The sequence below is a fragment of the Mastigoproctus giganteus genome, chromosome 3, assembly GCF_048544385.1.
Source record: "Mastigoproctus giganteus isolate SK-2022 chromosome 3, ASM4854438v1, whole genome shotgun sequence".
NCBI lineage: Eukaryota > Metazoa > Arthropoda > Arachnida > Uropygi > Thelyphonidae > Mastigoproctus > Mastigoproctus giganteus.
Genome location: NC_143577.1, coordinates 217275831 through 217295728, shown reverse-complemented (window position 1 = coordinate 217295728; position 19898 = coordinate 217275831). Strand labels below are relative to the sequence as shown.

The 19898-nt window shown below is 39.8% G+C and overlaps 1 protein-coding gene across 7 annotated transcripts in view; it reads right to left on the bottom strand.

The window, feature by feature from the left end:
- The window catches only part of LOC150088719 (serine/threonine-protein phosphatase alpha-2 isoform), a 75889-nt gene extending 63375 nt beyond the window's left edge, over positions 1-12514 (bottom strand). For 2 of the 7 annotated variants that reach the window (XM_090370870.1, XM_090370876.1), the window contains exon 1: positions 12346-12514. In XM_090370870.1, coding sequence (XP_090226996.1) covers positions 12346-12400 — 55 coding nt within the window. In that variant the 5' untranslated portion in view covers positions 12401-12514. Of the gene's footprint in view, positions 1-1744; positions 1806-11406; positions 11516-11905; positions 11961-12345 lie in introns of those variants that run through there. The other 5 variants (XM_090370871.1, XM_090370874.1, XM_090370873.1 and 2 more) reach the window with 5 other exon arrangements.
- Positions 12515-19898: the final 7384 nt, after the last annotated feature.

Sequence of the window (19898 nt, the reverse complement as noted above, 5' to 3'; positions counted from 1 at the left end):
TACATTTGGTTGGTTTGCTTTGGGTTTTATTGGCGCATTAGCAACTGAGGCTATAATGTGCCTACCTATATGTAAGTAGCTGTATTCATAATTCAATGCAAAAGTTCTTATTGTGCTTCCATAAGAAAAAATCAGGCTGCATGAGATCTTGATACATTGGTGTTTAGGCTTATTTGTCACATCTACTCCAGTAATTAGGATATAACTGATTCAGGTATTCTCTTGTTGGCAGACATGAAGTGAGGGGTGAAAGTAGAAGGGGAATTCATCTGAAAACCTTATCTCATAATTTCTAATGCCCGAGAATGAAATACATGATTTGTGAAAATAAATAAATAATAAATACCAGTTTATTGGTCAATAATCAAGTATATGCTAAAATAGAATACATTCTATTATACATTGATGAGCCAAAACATTATGACCAGCAAGTCGTTAAGCAAATTGAAGCAAGTGCAGGTGAACTACGCCGCGTGTGCAAATCGGGACACGGTATAAAAAACATCTGATACTGAGCTCTGTTAATCAGTGTTACTCTTGTTCATCAGATGAGAAGGGCAGCGGACTTAGCGAGTTTGACAAAGGCCAAATTGTAATGGCTAGACGACTGGGTCAGAGCATATCGGAAACAGCACGGCTGGTGGGATGCTCACGGTCAGCCATGGTTAGTACCTAACGAAAATGGTCCGAGGTGGGAAAACCCACGAACCGCCAGCGAAGTATTGGATGACCACGGCTCATTGATGCTCGAGGTGAGCAAAGGCTCTCCCAGATGGTACATGGCAACAGAAGGGCGACTGTAGCGCAACTAGCCAGTAATTGGAATGCTGGTGACGGGAGTAATGTGTCACAACACACACACAGTACATCAAACCTTGCTGAAAATGGGGCTGCATAGCCACAGGCCACTCCGAGTGCCCATGCTAACCACGGTTCACTGGTGACAATGCCTAGAATGGGCAAGCAAGCATCGAAACTGGACCTTGAGTAATTGGGAGAAGGTCGCCTTGATGAATCAAGTTTCCTGTTACACCATGTGGATAGCTGGGTACTTGTGTAAGCTTATACACAAAAGCAAGCTTATAAGGCATCAGTACACATGCGTCATTTATATGAGGAAGTGATGCCGCCTGGATGCACCAGGGGACGAAAACAAGACGGCAGCGGTGGTGTCATGCTTTGGGTGATGTTCTGCTGGGATAACCTGGGTCAAGTCATCCATGTGCCGGACACTCTGACATCTACCACCTACCTAAACATCACTGCTGACCAGGTACACCCTTTCATGGCAACAGTCTTCCCCTCTGGCGGTGCCATCTTTCAGCAGGATAATGCACCATGGCACATCATCCGGATTGTTCGAGACTGGTTCGTGGAACATGAGGAAGACTTCCAGGTATTGCCCTAGCCTCCAAATTCCCCAGACATCAATCCCATCGAGCATCTGTGGTTTGTGTTGGAACAGCAACTCTGATCTACACTACGGCGTCCCAACCACGGACCTTACAGGAGTTAAAGGATCTGCTGGTTACACGTTAGTATCCGATACCACAAGACATTTAGAAATCTTGTAGTGTCCATGCCTTGCTGGGTATGGGCTCTTTTGACTGCATGTGGAGGACCAACATCATATTAGGTAGGTGGTCATAATGTTTTGGCTCATCGGTGTATATAAAATTAGATTTTGAACTCACCCTGAAAAAAATATTGAAAAATTAAATTAAAAGTTTATATTCAAAATCACCTAATTAATAATCTCCTGACATTTGGCTATCGCTTCATGAAATAGCTTACACATATATTAGCCTTTTTTATGCAAGTAGCAGTGAAACAATAATTAAAACAATATTACAGTGTAGCAGCAGTAGTAATGGCCAATGATGCAAGAAAGAAAGCTTATAAGACATCAGTAAAAAAAAAAAACAGTTCACCCAACCATACCCTCCAAGAATTTGTCTAGTTCTCCCTTGAATTTATTCAACCCTTCCACTTCTACAATGACAGATGGAAGGCTGTTCTAACAATCAACCACCCGCTGGCTGAAGGCAAACTTCTGCAGTGGGTCACATAAGAAAAATTTTTCCTTAGGAAATTTAGTGAATAATACTGAATGCTATTTCAAAGTTCAAGGAAAACTGCCATAATTTATCATGACTTTTCACTGAGAGTGGGTTTTACATGGGGAACAGTGAAGCATTATATCTTCAAGACAACACAAAATGGAATTTGGGAACCCCATCTACACCTTCATGGGAACCAAGGCAAAATGGAATTTAGGGGCCCCATCTAAAGAAAAACTAATAAAGAACATTTCAATTTCATTTTATTCTGACAACAAAATAAATTATATGACATAAGAACTAAAGATAAAATTTCATCAAAATTGGAAAACCATTTTTGAAAAAAAAAAACAATTTTCAAATTAATCTTCAAGTAAAGTTCACTGACCTTGGCAGGTAGAAAGTTCAGTTTCTGATAAAAATCACTTAAAAAATATTAGTGAAAAACAGCACTGAATTTTTGAAACTGATTTTGGGGCTCCTCTCTGATCGGGGCCCTAGGCAGATTTCTTTTTTGCCTATAGGATAATGTGCCACTGGTGGGAGAGGTATAATTACACTCCTCAATCCCAGAATTATTCCAAATTTTTTTGCATGTTATGCATTTGCAACATCTGTAAACAAAACAATTTTCCTATACTGGTTCTAGCCCTTAGATTCACTCTATCTTGTTTTCCTAATTGATTGCTGATGAACCTGCTGAGGTAGCTGAAAAACTGAATGAGTATTATGCATCTACATTCACACATGAGGAAGTCTTCAGGGAATTGGAGGCCAGAAGCTTATCAAACTCTAGCAGGGAGCTAAATGATTTTGTAATAACTGAAAGCAAACCAGAGGAGAAATTGTTAAAATTGAACATAAAAAAGGTACCTGGGGTGAATGGGATCTATCCAGTTCTATTAAAGGAGGCAGCAAAGGAATTAAGCAAACCCTTAACCATAATTATGAAAGCTTCCTTGGACTCAGAGAGGTCTCCATAGACTGGAGATGTGCAAATGTGTGCCCCAATTCACAAAGGGGGATGAAAGGGTAACATGAATAATTACAGACCTGTTAGTTTAACTCCTGTTCCAGGGAAAATAATGGAGTCACTGGTTAGAAGCACTGCAGGATCATCTAAACAAGACTGCAGTTCTAGTTCAGACACAACATGGAATTGTTAAGGGTATGCCTTGTCTGACAAATCTGATTGGATACTATGATGTGGTCACAAAGGAACTGGATGCAAAAAATAATTTTGATATCATATACTTGGATTTTAGGAAAGCTTTTGTTACTGTTGAACATGGAAGACTACAGTACAAATTGGAGCAATATGGCATTAAGGGCAAGTTGCTGCAATGGATAAAAGGATGGTTGGGTGGGAGAAGAAAGACTGGTAATCAATGGACACTGCTCTTCATGGACTAATGTTATTAGTGGAGTAGTCCACAAAGGTTTCGGTGTTGGGCCCAGTGTTGTTTTCTGTATTTATCAATGATATTCGTGAAGGTATATCAGGGTTAATGTCTAAGTTTTCAGACAAAATGAGGCTGTTAATGACAGTACTGAGAGTATACTACTGCAACAGAGTCTAGAAAAGTTGAGACAAATGTAAAGTAATGCACATGGGTAGCAGTAACCCCAGAGTAATGTACCAACTGTATGGTACTACACTCAGGGTAGTAGAGAATGAAAAGGAAATGGGGATAACTGTACAGTCAGATATGAAGTTTTTTTTTGAGCAGTGCAGATAGGCTGCAAGAGTAGCTCATGGTGTCTTGTCATTGATATACAGAAATTTTGCTAGCAGGGATAAGGAGGTGATTGTTCCTGTGTATAAGGCAATGGTCAGGCCACACCTTGAATACTGCATACAGGTCTGGAGGCCTCATTTTAGGAAGGATGTAGAGCTGCTAGAACGAGTACAGAGAAGGGCAACAAGATTGGTGAGTGGAACAAAGGGTTGTTCTTACCAAGATATACTTAATATCTGCAAATTGCAGCACCTGGAGACTAGGCACCTGCGAGGTGATCTAATTGAGGTGTATAAGGCCTTGAATGGTTTGAGCAAGCTCAATACTGATGGGATTCTTCCTCTTGCTCAAATTACTCACCTGAGGGGACATAAATTAATTGGGAAAAGACGGGCAGAAATTTGCCTTTAGCGAGCGGGTGGTTGATAGTTGGAACAAACTTCCATCTGTCATCATAGTGGAGTTCAAAAACTTAAATAAGTTCCAGGGCAGAACTAGACAAGCATTTGAAGTGAATGGATGGGTGAAATGGGAAGGTTTTTTTTTTTTTTGGCTGATGTTATATATAAGCTTGCTTTTCTTGCATCATATGCCTCTACTAATGCTAATGTTAATGCTAATATACATCCCAATACAAAAACAAAGGATGAATCCATCCTTTTATTAATTATGGATTACATTATGTTAAAATACATTTTAGAACTGAAGCTAACTTCTGTGATAAGAATTACTGCTGATGTTCTAATCACATTTTTCTTTTAATAATTTAATTATGAGCTTAACATAATTATTTCAAACGTGAGAAGTCTTACGACATGGTATTTAACATCTTTAACCATCATGTATCCCCTCTAATAATTTGTATAATCTTTTGTTAAGATATTCAAACTACCCACTTCTATAGAAATAGATGGAAGTTTATTTCAACAATTGATTACTCCCTGGCTGAAAGCACATTTTGGCACGCCTATCCTGCAGAAATCCATTTTCAATTTAAATTTATGTTTGCTTATTGGTGTTGTATGAGCAAGAATAAAGATGCCATCAGCATTAGGTTTATTCATATTTAAAGCCTTAAATAGTTCAATCAGGTCTCCTCACAAGTGCCTAGTTTCCAAGCACTGCAATTTGCAGAACTGAATTCTTTCATGATGAATGTACCTAATTATGTTATTGACTAATCTTCTTGCTCTTCGCTGTACCCATTCCAACAGATCTACATCCTTAAAATGAGGCTTTGAGACTTGTATGCAGAACTCAAGATGCAGCCTAACCAATGTCTTATGCAAGGTAATCACCTCCTTTTCCCACCTGGAAAAATTTCTGTAAATCACTGATAGACTCCCCCATCAGCTGTCCCAATTGCTTGTCTGCACTGCTCAGAGAACTTCATATCGCACCGCATAATTACCCCAGGCCTTTTTTCATTCTCTACTACCTTGACTGTGGTACCACTCAAGTGTCCTATCTGCCACATCCCTGTTCTGGCACTGACAACACCCATCACTAGGCCACTGAATTTTAACTTTTAGCAACCATTTTAACAAAGATGTTCAGCCCTGAACTTCTTCAGCAGGGGCCGTGCAAATGGAGGGTGCACTGAATGTGCTGCACCAGGGTCCCCGATATAGGGACCCCCAATCAAAGGAGCCATTACAGTTTAAACATAAATAAATAAAGCCCCTTAACCCCTTTTGCATCCAGGCTTCCAAGTACCCTTGCACAGCCCTGTTCTTGGGGAAGTAGATTAACTCTGTTAGGCTGTGTTGGAGTAACTAAGAGTAGAAACAGGTGCATGTATACTTGCACATACACCAATGCTAGGAGTATAGTTAATAAATTCGATGAGCTTGAAGTGCTAGTCAAGACATCAAAGGCAGATATTGTTGGGATATCAGAGACATGGTGTCACACAGACATAAGCAGTGCAGAATTGGAATTTGGGGAGTACAATGTGTACAGAAAGGATAGACAGGACAGAAATGGAGGAGGGATTATGCTGTTAGTAAAGAAACACAAAATCTAAGGAAGTGCATCTAATTAATGTTGGTGAACAATGTAATGTTGAGTCTGTTTGGTGTGACATAAGCACTGGGAAAGTTGTTATTATTTGGTTTTTAGGAGCATTAGCAACTAAGGCCATATTGCTCCGGGGATATGCAGTGGTCATTTCCTGACCTTTCCGCATCCTCTGTATTTGGTGGTCACGGGCTCGAACCCCGGTCTGATCAAGAAGCGTGTGCTACGCACTGCTGCTCCTGCCCACCTGGCTACGGAGGTGCCGCACTGAGAAAGGAAAAATGAGAGTAGGTGTGTGTTATAGGCCAAGTGAATCTGATGAGTATAATGAGCAATTGTGCAGAGAAATAGAGTGGGCCAGTAAATCAGAGTGTCTTATAATGGGGGATTTTAATTTCCCAGAGATTGACTGGAATTTGTGCGTTGGTCACACACACACACTAGCAAAGCTTTTGGGGATTTATTGGATGATTGTTTCCTACAGCAGCATGTTCGAAAGGCAACTAGAGGGAGTAATACTCTTGATCAGATTATCAGTAGTGATTCTTCATGCATCAAGAATCTGCAGAAAAAGGAACCACTAAGTGGCAGTGATCACAGTGTGCTGAACTGGGATTTACTCAAAGAGGTAACTACCATCAAGGGTAAAGGGAAGGGTTTTTGCTTTCGTAAAGGTGACTACGGTGGTCTGACACAGTATTTAAATTCTATATGGTGGGACCAAATGATGATGTTACCAACGGCAAATTCAAAATGGGAAGCATTCAAAGAATTAATCTTGGAAGCTACTAGGCTTTTCATACCAACAAAGAAATATTGTTCAAGATTTAGGCCTAAATGGATGTCAGATGAATTAATTAGACATTTGACAGAGAAGAAAAATGCATGGAATACATATAAATTAACATGTGACACAGAAGCCTATGATAGATATAAGCTGGTCTGTAACCAAGTTACAAAAGAGGTTAGGCAGGCGAAGGCAGATTACGAGAAATCTTTGGCAAAGGATGCAAAGAAAAACAGCAAAGAGTTCTTTACTTATGTTAAACTCTAGAAGGAAGGGGATGAATCAGATTGGTCCACTTGATATCAATGGTTCAACTGTTGATGATCCTGCTCAGGTAGCTAACAAATTAAATGAATATTTTGCATCTACATTCACACATGAGGAGTTATTCAGGGAGGGGAATGCCAGAGGTGTATTCAACTCTAGCAGTAAGCTAGATAATCTTGTAATAACTGAGAGTAAAGTGGAGGAGAAATTGTTGAAGATAAACATAAGAAAGGCAGCTGGGGTGGATGGAATCTATCCAGTTATATTAAAGGAGGTGGCAAAGGAAGTAAGCAAACCCTAAGCCATAATTATCAGAGCTTCCCTGGACTCGGGAGGGGTACCCATGGACTGGAATGTGCAAATGTGACCCCAATCTGCAAAGGGGGATCAAAGGGAGACAGGTAATTACAGACCTGTTAGTTTAACTTCTGTTCCAGAGAAATTAATGGAGGCACTGGTTAAAGAAGCATTGCAGGATCATCTAGACAAGCTTCAGTTATAGCTCGGACACAGCATGGGTTTGTTAAGGGGAAGTCTTGTCTGACTAATTTGATTGGATACTATGATGTAGTCACAAAGGAACTGGATGCAAAGAATAACTTTGATATCATATATTAGGATCTTAGAAAGGCCTTTAATACTGTTGCACATGGAAGACTGCTGCAAAAATTGGAGCAGTGTGGCATTGGAAGCAAATTGCTGCTATGGATAAAGGGATGGTTGAGAGGGAGAAGACACAGAGTGGTAATCAATGGACACTGCTCTTCGTGGACTAATGTTATTAGTGGAGTCCCTCAGGGTTCAGTGTTGGGTCCATTGTTGTTTTCTGTATTTATAAATGATACTGATGATGGTAAATCAGGCTTAATGTCCAAGTTTGCAGACGATACGAAGGTTGGCAGGGTTGTTAATGACATTAATGACAGTACACTGCTGCAACAGGATCTAGAAAAGTTGAGCAGATGAGCTGAAAGGTAGCAAATGAAGTTTAACATTGACAAATGTAAAGTATTACATATGGGCAGCAGTAATCCCAGAGTAACATATCAACTCTGTGGTACCACACTGACAGTGGTAGAGAATGAAAAGGACCTGGGGGTAATTTTGCAGGCAGATATGAAGTTTTCTAAGCAGTGCAGATGGTCTGCAAGAGTAGCTCATGGTGTCTTGTCAATAATATACAGGAATTTTTCTAGCAGGGATAAGGAGGTGATTATATAAAGCAATGGTCAGGCCACACATTGAGTACTGTATACAGGTCTGGAGGCCTCATTTTAAGAAGGATGTAGAGCTGTTCGAACGAGTACAGAGAAGGGCAACAAGATTAGTGAATGGAACAAAGGGTTGCTCTTACAAAGAAAGGCTTAAGTTTTATAAATTACAGTGTCTGGAGACTAGACACCTGCGAGGTGATCTGATTGAGGTTTATAAAGCCTTGAATGGTTTGAGCATGCTCAATGCTGATGGGATTCTTCCTCTTGCTCAGAACAATCACCTGAGAGGGTATAAATTCAAATTGAGGAAAGACGGGATAGATGTGCCGAAGTTTGCCTTTAGCCAGCAGATGGTTTATTGCTGGAACAAACTTCCATCTGTCGTTGTAGAAGTTGATAGCTTAAACAGATTCAAGGCAGAACTTGACAAACATTTGGAGCGAGTGGATGGTTGAAATAAGGGTGTTTTTTTTTTGGCTGATGCTATATAAGCTTGCTTTCTTGCATCATGTGCCCTTGCTAATGCTAACTCATCAATGTACTTTGTTTCACTGTTGCAAAACAACAAATGGAATTGCATCATATCACACCAAGTCATAAAATGCAAGTCAAACTGACATAAATGTGTTTTTAAAAACTTTTAAAAAATTATTTTTGTGTAATAATGATATTAAGATTTGCTTAGTTAACCTTCCACTGCGAAAGTGGCATAGGGCAGATGCCACTTTAAATTTTTCTGTTATTTTTTTTAAATTTGGAAATGAAATCAAATCCTCCCATGTCTTTTCCCATTAATATTCTCTAACTCATTATATTCTGTATTTTTGGTTTTCATTTCGATATAATATGAATTACGAGAAATTCACATTTTGTTTAGCATTTAATGCCAGGTTAGCAAAAGCATCTATTTTTCTTATAGGCAACTCTCATTCCCACACTGCATCAAAGAGATGCTGGCTAGAGCTGTCTGCCTAATCTTGCCATAGGACTTTGGTTTTGCTGACTAAGCACTAACAGCTGACAAAAACACAATCATTCATGCTGCATCTACTATATGCCATGAGTGTTTCAGTTTCAATTCAGGGGATGAGTAACCATGATAATTATAAAAAAATATATGGTAAAAACATCATTGTTATTGGTTTCTCTCATTTATATTTGTTCAAAATCATAATTAATATAACACCATTTTTCAAATCAGTAAAAAAGCTGATTTTTTCATAGTTAAAACAGTGTGATATCTCTCAGATGCTATGAGGGCAAATTTGTTCCATTTAGGGGCATGAGTAATGGAGAGTTAAATGATTTTCATGATTTTTTTTTCATTCTGCCAGTACCAGTGTTGTATTTGCACTTTTCAATGAAATACTAGTATAATAAAAACAAAGAAAAGGGTCAGGCTGCTATAAGCAATAACACTGGTGGGTGGCAAATTGTAATTTCCTAGCAAGGGGTATCCAAAAAGGTATCTGGACTGCTACAATATGACAATAAGCATACTAATGAGGCGGGCAATCCCCTTCAAAACAGTGTCCTTCTGGGAACGACGTGCACTTAGCCAATGATTTTCCTATTCTTGGAAGCACTTCTGGAGAGTCAAGCCTGACATAGTGGTCAAGTGCAAGAGTGCACACATTTCAGTAGGCCAAAACCAAAACCCAAGTGAATAATAATAAATACAATTAACGATTTATTCTCTGTTGAAATGATTAACTGTAAACTGTTCTGACACAGCAGTCATTCCAGAATATATAGAGAATGTTTAAAATCACCAAAAACTAAGCCATTATATTACTCTTTACCATTTGTACACTATCAAATCAATGCCTTTTAGGGTTTTTTTTCAGTCTAGGAAACAAAAGTCACATGTGGCGATATCAAGTGAATTGGGGGATACTGGAGTTAACAATTCCATAATTAGCCAAAAAACTCTGTACAAGTAGCAATGAATGCAACAGCCCATTTGGCAAAGCAACCAGCCTTTGGAGCTCAACTTTTCAGTCTTTTCTTTGAACTGCTCCAAACAGTTAGAGAGTTATGGCTATTTGAATTTTAAAAAATGGCTATAGAATTTTGCATTGTTTCTGAATCATAAAAAATAAGCAGACACACACCTAGTAAAATGCTTATTCATACTGGGTACATGTCAGCTTATTTTTATTATATTAATATTTTTATTATTTTTTACCATTCAAAACTCCATAGCCATTTTGTAAAATTCAAACAGCCATTCCATAACTATTTCAGACACGTTTATATGAACATTTTTACTTTGTTATGTAAAACTATGGTGTAACTTCAGAAAGCTGCGTGTGTGACATACAAGTGCCCCCCTTCCTCCACCAACAAAATTTCTGCATGCCCCACTCCATGACCCAGAAAAATGACAACGAAATCCAGAGGGGGTGACAATCCTATCTACAGTGTGCTTTTAAATGATGGACTTAGAAGGAAAATAGTATCATTGTTTATGTAAACAGGGTCAAGTGGGAATATTACGAAAACAATTAAGCAATTGCTACTCCACAAAGCCAGAACACCCCACATATGCTTCCAGTTGGTTGGCCTTTTACAAGGGAAGTGCTGGAAGAATTGGGATACAAGAACCTTGAGGATCTGTCCTTATATTAACTCCAGTCATGAACTTCTACACTCAGATAAATTCTGAATTTGTGGTCTCTAAGATCATGTCCATTTATATGACTTAAATAAGCAGTAAAAGTTATAGTTTAAATTTAAATAAGTTTAATATTTAAGCCTAAATATATTAGCATTAGTTGAGGCATATGATGGAAGAAAGCAAGCTTATAGAGCATCAGCAAAAAAAAAAACAAACAAAAAAAAAAAACTTCATTATCTTTGTTTTTTAGATAACACTAGTAGTTTATAAAAGATATTTTTATTTATATTAATATTATATTAATTTATATTTATATTAAAAATTTTAATATAAAATATATTTAAAATATTTTAAAAAAACAAATATTGTTTGTTTTTAAAAAAAAAAAATATATATATACATATATATATCACATTTGATCTTTTGCAAGATCTCAGGCTTCCTTGCACCATATTGGCTAATAATAATAATAATAATAATAAACAAAAGGGCCAGACAGGCATCCAGGGAGGATCATCACATTTAGCATTCCTGTTTTTGTCCTAAAAATAGTCAGCAATGAACTGCTATACAGTATTTCAAAGGAAAGCTAAAAAATAATGAATTAAACTAATATTAGTTTTTAAATCAGTAATTTTTTTTATTACTCTTTAAAGGATCTAATAAAAAAATCAAAGATAAAATTGTTAGAGGCCTTTACACTAGGGGTTGTAATTAACCGGAAACAGAGCACACACGTTTTCTCCAGTCTGGTATTCTGGTTGTCCATCTTGTAGTGACAAATAAGCACGCAGCTCCATAAATTAATAGATAGTGGGCTGTCGTGAGACTTACATAGTCGTAGTTGTTAATTAAATATAATATTTACGTGTATCTTAATCTCATTGTTGTATAATACACAAACAAATAAATAAAAACAAAAAATTTTGGATAATGAAAATAATAAGTGTGTTACGCTGACCGTTAACCGGAAGTTGTAAACTCTGATCATGTGGAATGCGCGTTCACATGAAACACAACCACGGTTAATTCAAATGAGTATTACTACTATATTACCACTTGACTACATCAGACATCCCAACATTAACAACTCGCCAATCTAATTACACAATATTTATATTCTAATGATAATAAAGGTTAAAAACGTTGAATTTAAAATTCGGCTTAATTGTAACCAGTGCCAAAATTAATTACCATACCACTAGGTCTGCACCACAGAGGAAGGGAAGGCGAAGAGTCACCGGGAACCCAAACTAACCAAAACACATGGTTGGGGGGGGGGGGGGGGGATTGGTAATTTCGTCACTAGTTGTAGCTCTCACCAGGAATGCCAAAAAGAAAAGAATAAAAAAAAAAAAAAAAAAAACGATCGTAGCCTTTGGGATCAATATCTTAGAAAAAGAAGTACAAATACCCAAAGCACTGATCCTTTCATAGCATTCATGATACCAATCACAGAAATGTTTGGTCCTACTCGCCTAACCGTCAAGAGCTATTTCGAAAAATTTAAGCAAACATCAAAAACGTTTGATGACTTAAACAAAACATTTAACAGACTTTTTGCTTACTGAAGTACAATGCACAAGATTTTGTTTTAAAATTATATAAAAGTTAACACTGCTTCAAATACTACACCCACCATCCAGTAATCGGCTTAGTATGCTGTCAACATTTAGCTGATCGTCATCGGCCATCAAATAAACACCAAACCGACACAATTTATTTGGGTAATTTGATTTAAAAATTAGACCAAGTTAAAACCATAAGCGCAAACTTATGGTGCTCAGTGAGCAACAACGCTCACATACGAAAAGTATTTTGTTTCAGTCAAAGTAACCAATAACCATTGCTCACTAACTTGCGTCAACAGAATAAATAGTTGGATTTGATTAGCCCTTAGAATCAGTTCCAAAATATTCAATAGAATTTGACAACTGGCGGTCCTTTTGTTAATTAAAAAAATAGAAAAAATACAATTAATTAATTTGTTTTTATTTATTGGAACTCTAGCAGATGAACCAATTTCAAAAACTAATTTAAAGACAAGTTAGTCATAGCAGAGTCGGATTAAATCGGAACGGATTTCAGATTGCTATATAATTTAAGCTAAAATCATTCTGGTTATAAAAAAAAAAATGATCCATGATCATTCCGATTATTATTATTATTATTATTATTAGCCATACGGTGCAAGGAAGCCTGAGGCTTATTCTGCACCAGCCAAAAAAAAAAAAAAAAAAAAATCACCAAGAAAGAAAAGAATGGCTCAGGACCCTGGGTGTGCCAAGCCCATACTCACCAGATGTGAGCCCCTGGGGTAATTATCTGACAAAACGAATGTGCAATCCATGGAAAGTGGCACTTCAGCAAACAGTGCGAGCTCAAACAATAGAACTGAGAATATTATTATTAGACTCTACAGATTATTATTAATAGTGACATATGGTGCAAGCCTATAAAGCATCAGCCAAAAAAAAAAAAAAAAAAAAACCTCCCACATCACCTACACATGCTCTCCAATAAATTACACTCCTCGACAAAATTAAAACACATAGAACACGATGGAACTAAATTTGGCATGGTGGTTTATTATAGAATAACAATGAAATGAGAAAACTGCGAGAAACTTCGGACAGGTATAAGGACCATTTATAGTGGTCGTATAAGATTTTCAAAAAAGATCACATTACAGAAGTCGACACAAGATGCTCGAAAATATGCTTACATGACATAAGTAGTGTAAAGTCCCCTCTAATGGCTAAACAGGTCTGACAGCAGTGGACCATACCCAATTAAATCTGGTGATAGTGCACGGCATGGTATATCTTCAGTTTCAAGATACTCCTCCACCACTTGAGCTCTATTTGCAGTGGCGTTGTCGTGCATAAAAAGAAAATCTGGGCTAACCGCATCCCCAAAAAGTCGCACATAGGGTTCGAGGTTCTATTCTAGGCAACTCTGCGTAGTTATGGTACCTCTGTCCAGGACTGGCGCTAGTGTTTGTGGTGCCTGAGGCAAAACTATGTAACGGCGTCCAATTCGTATCATATCTTAACACTCATATAAACTGCCCTACCATTAATATCCAGACACTCCTCCATGGACTGATTCGATCCTGGCTTATATGTTACTTTTCTATATACCGGTCATGGGAGTCTTAATTCTAAATTGTTCTCATTCGGATTAAGTAACACTCCTCCCTGCAGTTGTGATGCCCAAGAAACTGTTCAGCACCTCGTCTTTCATTTTCCTCTGTAAAATCCCCTCTAATGGCTAACAGGTCCCCTCTAACAGGTCTGACAGCAATGAATCATACTCAACAGGACCATACCCAATGATGATTTAACACTGGACTTTAGCTTCTCACAAATGTATTCGAAATGCCAAGATTACTTATCTGTCCTGATATTATGCTACCTTCTCCACCTATGCGGAGAAAATATTTAAACGGAGGAAAATAATTCTTACTCCTCAGGTTCAGTAAAATATTAACTTAATGTTAATTGAAAGAAAAATACCGCCGTCTGTCGGTTGGTTGGAAAGACTTTACTGGGTTTTTTGAATTTTAGCTGGAAGGGTTTACGGCCTTTTCTATTGTTTGGGAACCAGAAATTGTAATTGTTCTTTTGAAGTATAAATCTTTGTAATGCTTAGTTGGTTGTTGGGGAATGATCACTTTGGCTTGTTTGTAGACTGTTTCCATTTTTGGATTCTCTTAACTGATGTACTAATCAGTCTGCTGGACTCCGAAGTCCAGTGTTTATTTTGTATCATTATCATTGTAAATTTCAGATGTTGTTCTTTGTTAGTACTGCGTAGTCACATTTTGTGATCGTGTTTCAGCTTCCGTGACTAGCGGGCTTAATTCTGGTCTCCGTCCTTAGTTTTGTCATAACATAGTGTTGCTATGTGAATCCTCTGCAGTTTTCTTTCGTATTATCCAGTTTCCGTCTCTGAGTCTTCATTTGCGTTTTGATTGGGTTGTGGGTTCATTTGTTGAGATTGTATGGTTCGACGCCTAGCGAATAATTCCTGGGCATAATCGGTGAAGGCTATGTATGATTCTTTGTCAACCAGGATATATTGTTCGTGGTCTTTGGGGGATGTGTTTCAATTTTGTCACCAGTTGACAGAGGAGATCGTCATATTGGTGGCAGTCAAACATTAGGTGAGTCCACGTTTCTTGTTCGCCGCAGGTGCAGTTTGGATCGTCCGCTATTCCCAGTGCGGTTAGTTTGGCATTTAGAGTGCCCTGTGAGCAGGTAAGTTGCAAATAGACCTGGTGCATACCAATTCGTATCATATCTTAACACTCATATAAACTGCCCTACCATTAATATCCAGACACTCCTCCATGGACTGATTCGATCCTGGCTTATATGTTACTTTTCTATATACCGGTCATGGGAGTCTTAATTCTAAATTGTTCTCATTCGGATTAAGTAACACTCCTCCCTGCAGTTGTGATGCCCAAGAAACTGTTCAGCACCTCGTCTTTCATTTTCCTCTGTAAAATCCCCTCTAATGGCTAACAGGTCCCCTCTAACAGGTCTGACAGCAATGAATCATACAAGTTGGGAGCTTTGGATGGAATCTGTCCACAGTGGGGAAAAAACTTCCTGGTTATCTGGCCTTTTGTAGAGGCGTCTCACCGGGTTTGCCATACCTGCAGCAAGTGGGCCTGAAGCCTGCTTTTTTCTGCCGCACGGTTGTTTCCTGGGTTTGCATCAAAGTCCTGGTGCGTGCCAGCGGTACCCTTACTAAGCTCGTAGAATATGCCTCTCCTAACCACCTCGAGGTCTATGTGGAGGGTTCCAGTGATAATTTGTAGGGCGTGAGTACTCACCGTGCTGCAGGCACGGGTGGCAGTGAGGAGCATTATTCTGTGTATAGAATCTGGGATTCGTAGGTTGACAGCAGTGCCGGCCTTTTTGTATCATGCACCCGCTGACTAGGTTACAATTGGTAGAAATGCTGCTTTGTAATAGAGCATCATTGTTCGTTGTTTTAGTCCCCAGTCTCGTCGGGCAATCGTGTTTATCATGGCGATGCAGCTCCGTATTTTTCTTCTGAGATAATTGGGGTGAAGTTTGAACGATAAGTGGGTATCCAGTATGACTCCCAAATATTTAAGTTCGGTGTTTAGCCGTAAGGTTGTGGTGCCAATCTTTATTTGGGGTGATCTACGGGTGTCCAGTGCTACCTTTAAGAGTATAGAATTTGTTTTTGTTGGTGAAATCTGGAGTAGGTGCAGGCTAGCCCAATCCTCGAGGATTTTCACGGCGCAATTTGCCAGTGTTTCTAGTTGTGCTCTAGAATTAGAGTCTATTGTCAGGACGAGGTCGTCCGCAAAAGCCTGCGAGCAGACCCCTTCCATGTCTTCATGTAGGAATTCATCCATCAGGAGATTCCACAACGTTAGTCCTAGGACTGATCCCTGTGGGCAGCCTCTGAAGATTTTCCTTCTTATTTCTTTGTATGGAGTGTTGACCTTTATTTCTCTATCAGTGAGGTAGCTCCGGAGCACATTGAACAGACTGCCAGGCACCCCTCCCTGCCGCAGTCGAAACAGGACGCTCGGCCACCATAAGGTGTCGAACGCTCCGGCAAAGTCAATGGATATGGTTAGGAAGTATTTTTTTCTCCGTTTCTTGTGCTTGAGTAATTAAGCTTTTGAGGGCGTCAACAGTAGATCGACCTGATTTAAATCCGCACTGGTTTGGTGAGGTTAGATTTGCCAGTTGGTAATGATGGTTTGTTCTTGATAGTAATAATCGTTCAAAGAGTTTGCTAATGATGATGAGGAGAGTTATTGGTCTATAGGAGGATGGCTGTTTTGGTGGTTTTGTTGGATTTTTAATTATTAGTTTGACGTTAGTCGTTTTCCAATCCTGCGGGTATGATCCCGCTTTCAAACAGGTTGAAGAGTTGGAGCAGTCGGGTCTGGTTCTGTTTCAGCGACTTTTTTGATGATTTCCGACTCATTTCTTTGCTGTTATGCGTGAGGCAGCCAGGATGAGTTCGTCTTTGGTGAATTGTGGTTCTTCATTCTCTGCTTGGTAATTGTCATTGCTTATGCAGGTCTGGATTTGTTCCTCCGTTTGTGGTTCTACATGGGGATGGAAGGTGGCATCTAAGATGTTGTTTATTGATGCTTCCCACGAGCAAGTTTCGTCTCCTTGTGGTGTAACTGTGGTTGTAAGAACGTCCCCTCTGGGGAGTTTGTTCGTGACTACTTTGTACACGACACCCCAGGGGTCAGTGTTTCCCATATTTGTCACTAGCCTCTCCCAGGATTCTCTTTTGTTTTTCCGTATAAGGGCTGTATAGGAGTTTCGTGCCTCTCTGTATAGATTTCTGTGCGCTTCTACCTCCTACGCAGGCCATGACCGTCTAGCCCTTTGCAAGTTTATCCTTTTTTTCTGTACTTCCTTGCGGAGTTGTTGTAATTCATGGCTCCATCATGACACAGCCCCTAGTTTCGGCCGTTTTCTTTTGATCGAGATGTTGGCAGCCTCTGTAACGATGCAAGTTTATCCTTTTTTTCTGTACTTCCTTGCGGAGTTGTTGTAATTCATGGCTCCATCATGACACAGCCCCTAGTTTCGGCCGTTTTCTTTTGATCGAGATGTTGGCAGCCTCTGTAACGATTCCTGTGATGGTCCTTTGTAGGTCATCAGGGTTTCTGGGAGTGGTTAGTTCTTGTATTCTTCTATTCTTGTTCGCTGTCAGGGTTTCTTGGAACAGGTCCCAGTTTGCTGTTTGCAGTGCATAATGGTGTAGAATTCTTTCTGCAGGTGGTTGTTGATGCAAGTTCCTGTTGAGTTGATAGGTCAGAACCCTATGGTCGGATGTAGTCCACTCGTCCTGGACCGTCCAATCAGTGACATTGCCTGCTATATTTCGGGTGGCGAGGGAGACATCGATTGTTGTCTCAAATCGGAGGTTACAGAACGTTGGCAGCTGGTTGGTCTGTTGAGGACAGCGATGGAAGCGCTCGCAATGAATTCCTCCAATAGCTGCCCATTCCTGGTGCCTTGCCTGTCGGGGGTGTGGCTGTACCAAGCCGGGGAATTGCAATTTGCATCAGCCCCAATAATGATTTTCTCTCCTCGTAGTAGGTTGGTGGCGTGTTCTAGGTATCTGGCAGCTGTGGTGATGTCCTCATCGGGTCTGCAGTATAGGGAAATGACATAAAAGGTGCCAAGTGCGGTGATGACTTGGGCACAAGCCGCACAGGCTGTGCACAGGTGGGACATTTTGGTGGCTGTAATGTCCGGATTTCTAACTAGGATTGCAGCCCGTGGAGTGATTTCTTCTGCCTGAATTAATTTATAGTTGAGTGGATACCCTCTGACGAGTTTGGAGTGGGTGTACTGTTCCTGCAGGATGATGATGTCTGCGTTAATTTCGTCACCCTTCAGCCTAACCTGGTCGGTTACGGCCCTTGCCCTCTGCACATTTAGTTGGATGAATTTAACTGTTGTAGTATTATAAGGTTTAAGGTGTACTGCCATAATCAGTTCTGGATTGGTTTAAGCTTTTGATTTTTATATAGATGGGGCATTGATTGTCTATCAGTGAGTGTACTGCATCCAGTTTTTGGCTTTTGCAGTTAGCGTATTTTGGTTCTTCGTTTTTTTTTTTTTTTTTTTTTTTTTGGGCAGTCCTTGTAATCATGGCCTTTGTCGGCACAGTGACCACAAGTCGGGGTGGTTTGGCTGCAAGTGTGGGTGGTGTGGCCAAACTTGCAGCACCTGTAGCATTTGGAAACCACGATGTCTTCGTGGAATCTGTGGTTATTCCACTTGATAAATATCTGCGTTTAGTTTGCGACTTGCCAAGCTATTGGGCTAAGTTCCATAACCCAGTTCTTGGAGTTGCCTGTAGTGGGTTTCATAGCGTATCTAGGGTAATTAGGTCCTTCGTGTTGGTTTCTGGTAGGGACCATGTAGGTTTCTGACATATATTTCAGTGGTTAGTTCCTCTGGTGTTATATTGGCATCTAAGCCGTAGATTTTAATTGAGGGCCCGTTCCTTTTCGGTGCTTCCGCTATTAGCTCTAAGTTTGTAATTTTAGGGTTTGTCATTATTTGGCTAGTTTCCTCTTTAGTTTCGGTCTCTATGACGATTCCTAGGTTTATGGTTTTCCTAATTGTTTTAATTCGTGTTGATTTCAGGTCATCGGATAATTCTTTTATGACGTAGGTTTTTATGCTTTCGCTGGAGGTGTGTCGTCTGTGGTGAGGGGTCTCAGCATGACAATGTTAGGGGTAGGTAGCAGAGTTTCCCCTTTGGCTTGTGTGATTTCTATCATGTTTGATGGTTTCCTCAGAGTTTCTGCATATGTGGGCGCACGTTGTAGCATTTTGTTTGTGCCACATTCCACATATGCTTGGAGCTTAGCCATCGCTCTCTCACTTTCTAAGTGGGTATTGATCAGGAGTGCTTCCAGTTTATTAAAAATTGTTACAATCTGGGACCAAAGTCCAGTGGATACTCTGTTTAGGTGGTAGTAGTAGTAGTAGTGGCATGTGATGCAAGAAAGCAAGTGTATGAGCTTATGCAGCATAAAAAAAAAAAAAAAAAAAAAATCACACCATTCCCTCCAAATGCCTGTCCAGTTCCTCCTTAAATTTATTCAACCTGAATAAATTATGGTAAAAGTTATGCTGAATTCAAGGGTCTTTGGATAGAGTCTCCAGTGCCGTTTTAAGGTACAATGTTTTTTCCTGGAGTGTGCCCTCTGGCAAGGTGGGTCCAGCAGTTTTTCTTGCGTCCTCTCCTCGCTGGGGTTCTTTTGAGATGCAGTGATATCTAGCAGTTCCCTCGCCTCCGTCTGGAAACGAGTTTTCCTCTCCAACCTAGTACCCGTCTTGTTACGGTTTTTCTACTTTGTTTGGGGGACCCCTGATCGTGTGTCCTCCACTTCCTCTGTTTGGTCAACGATGATAGGATCGTCACTCTGACTTTGGGTCAGGGAATCCTTGTTTTTATCTGATTTCCCCTCCATTTTCATGCAATCCGGATAACCGAGAGTTCGGATTATCGAGCGAGAGTACTGTGTACTGGAAGATTGTTTGGAATGATGCCCACCACAAGTCCGTGGCTAAATTAGGAGGCTCACGGTGAGCTCTGTAAGTTTTGTGGGGTTCCCCTCTGTTACTTTGGGGGGGGGGTCAAGTACAGTAT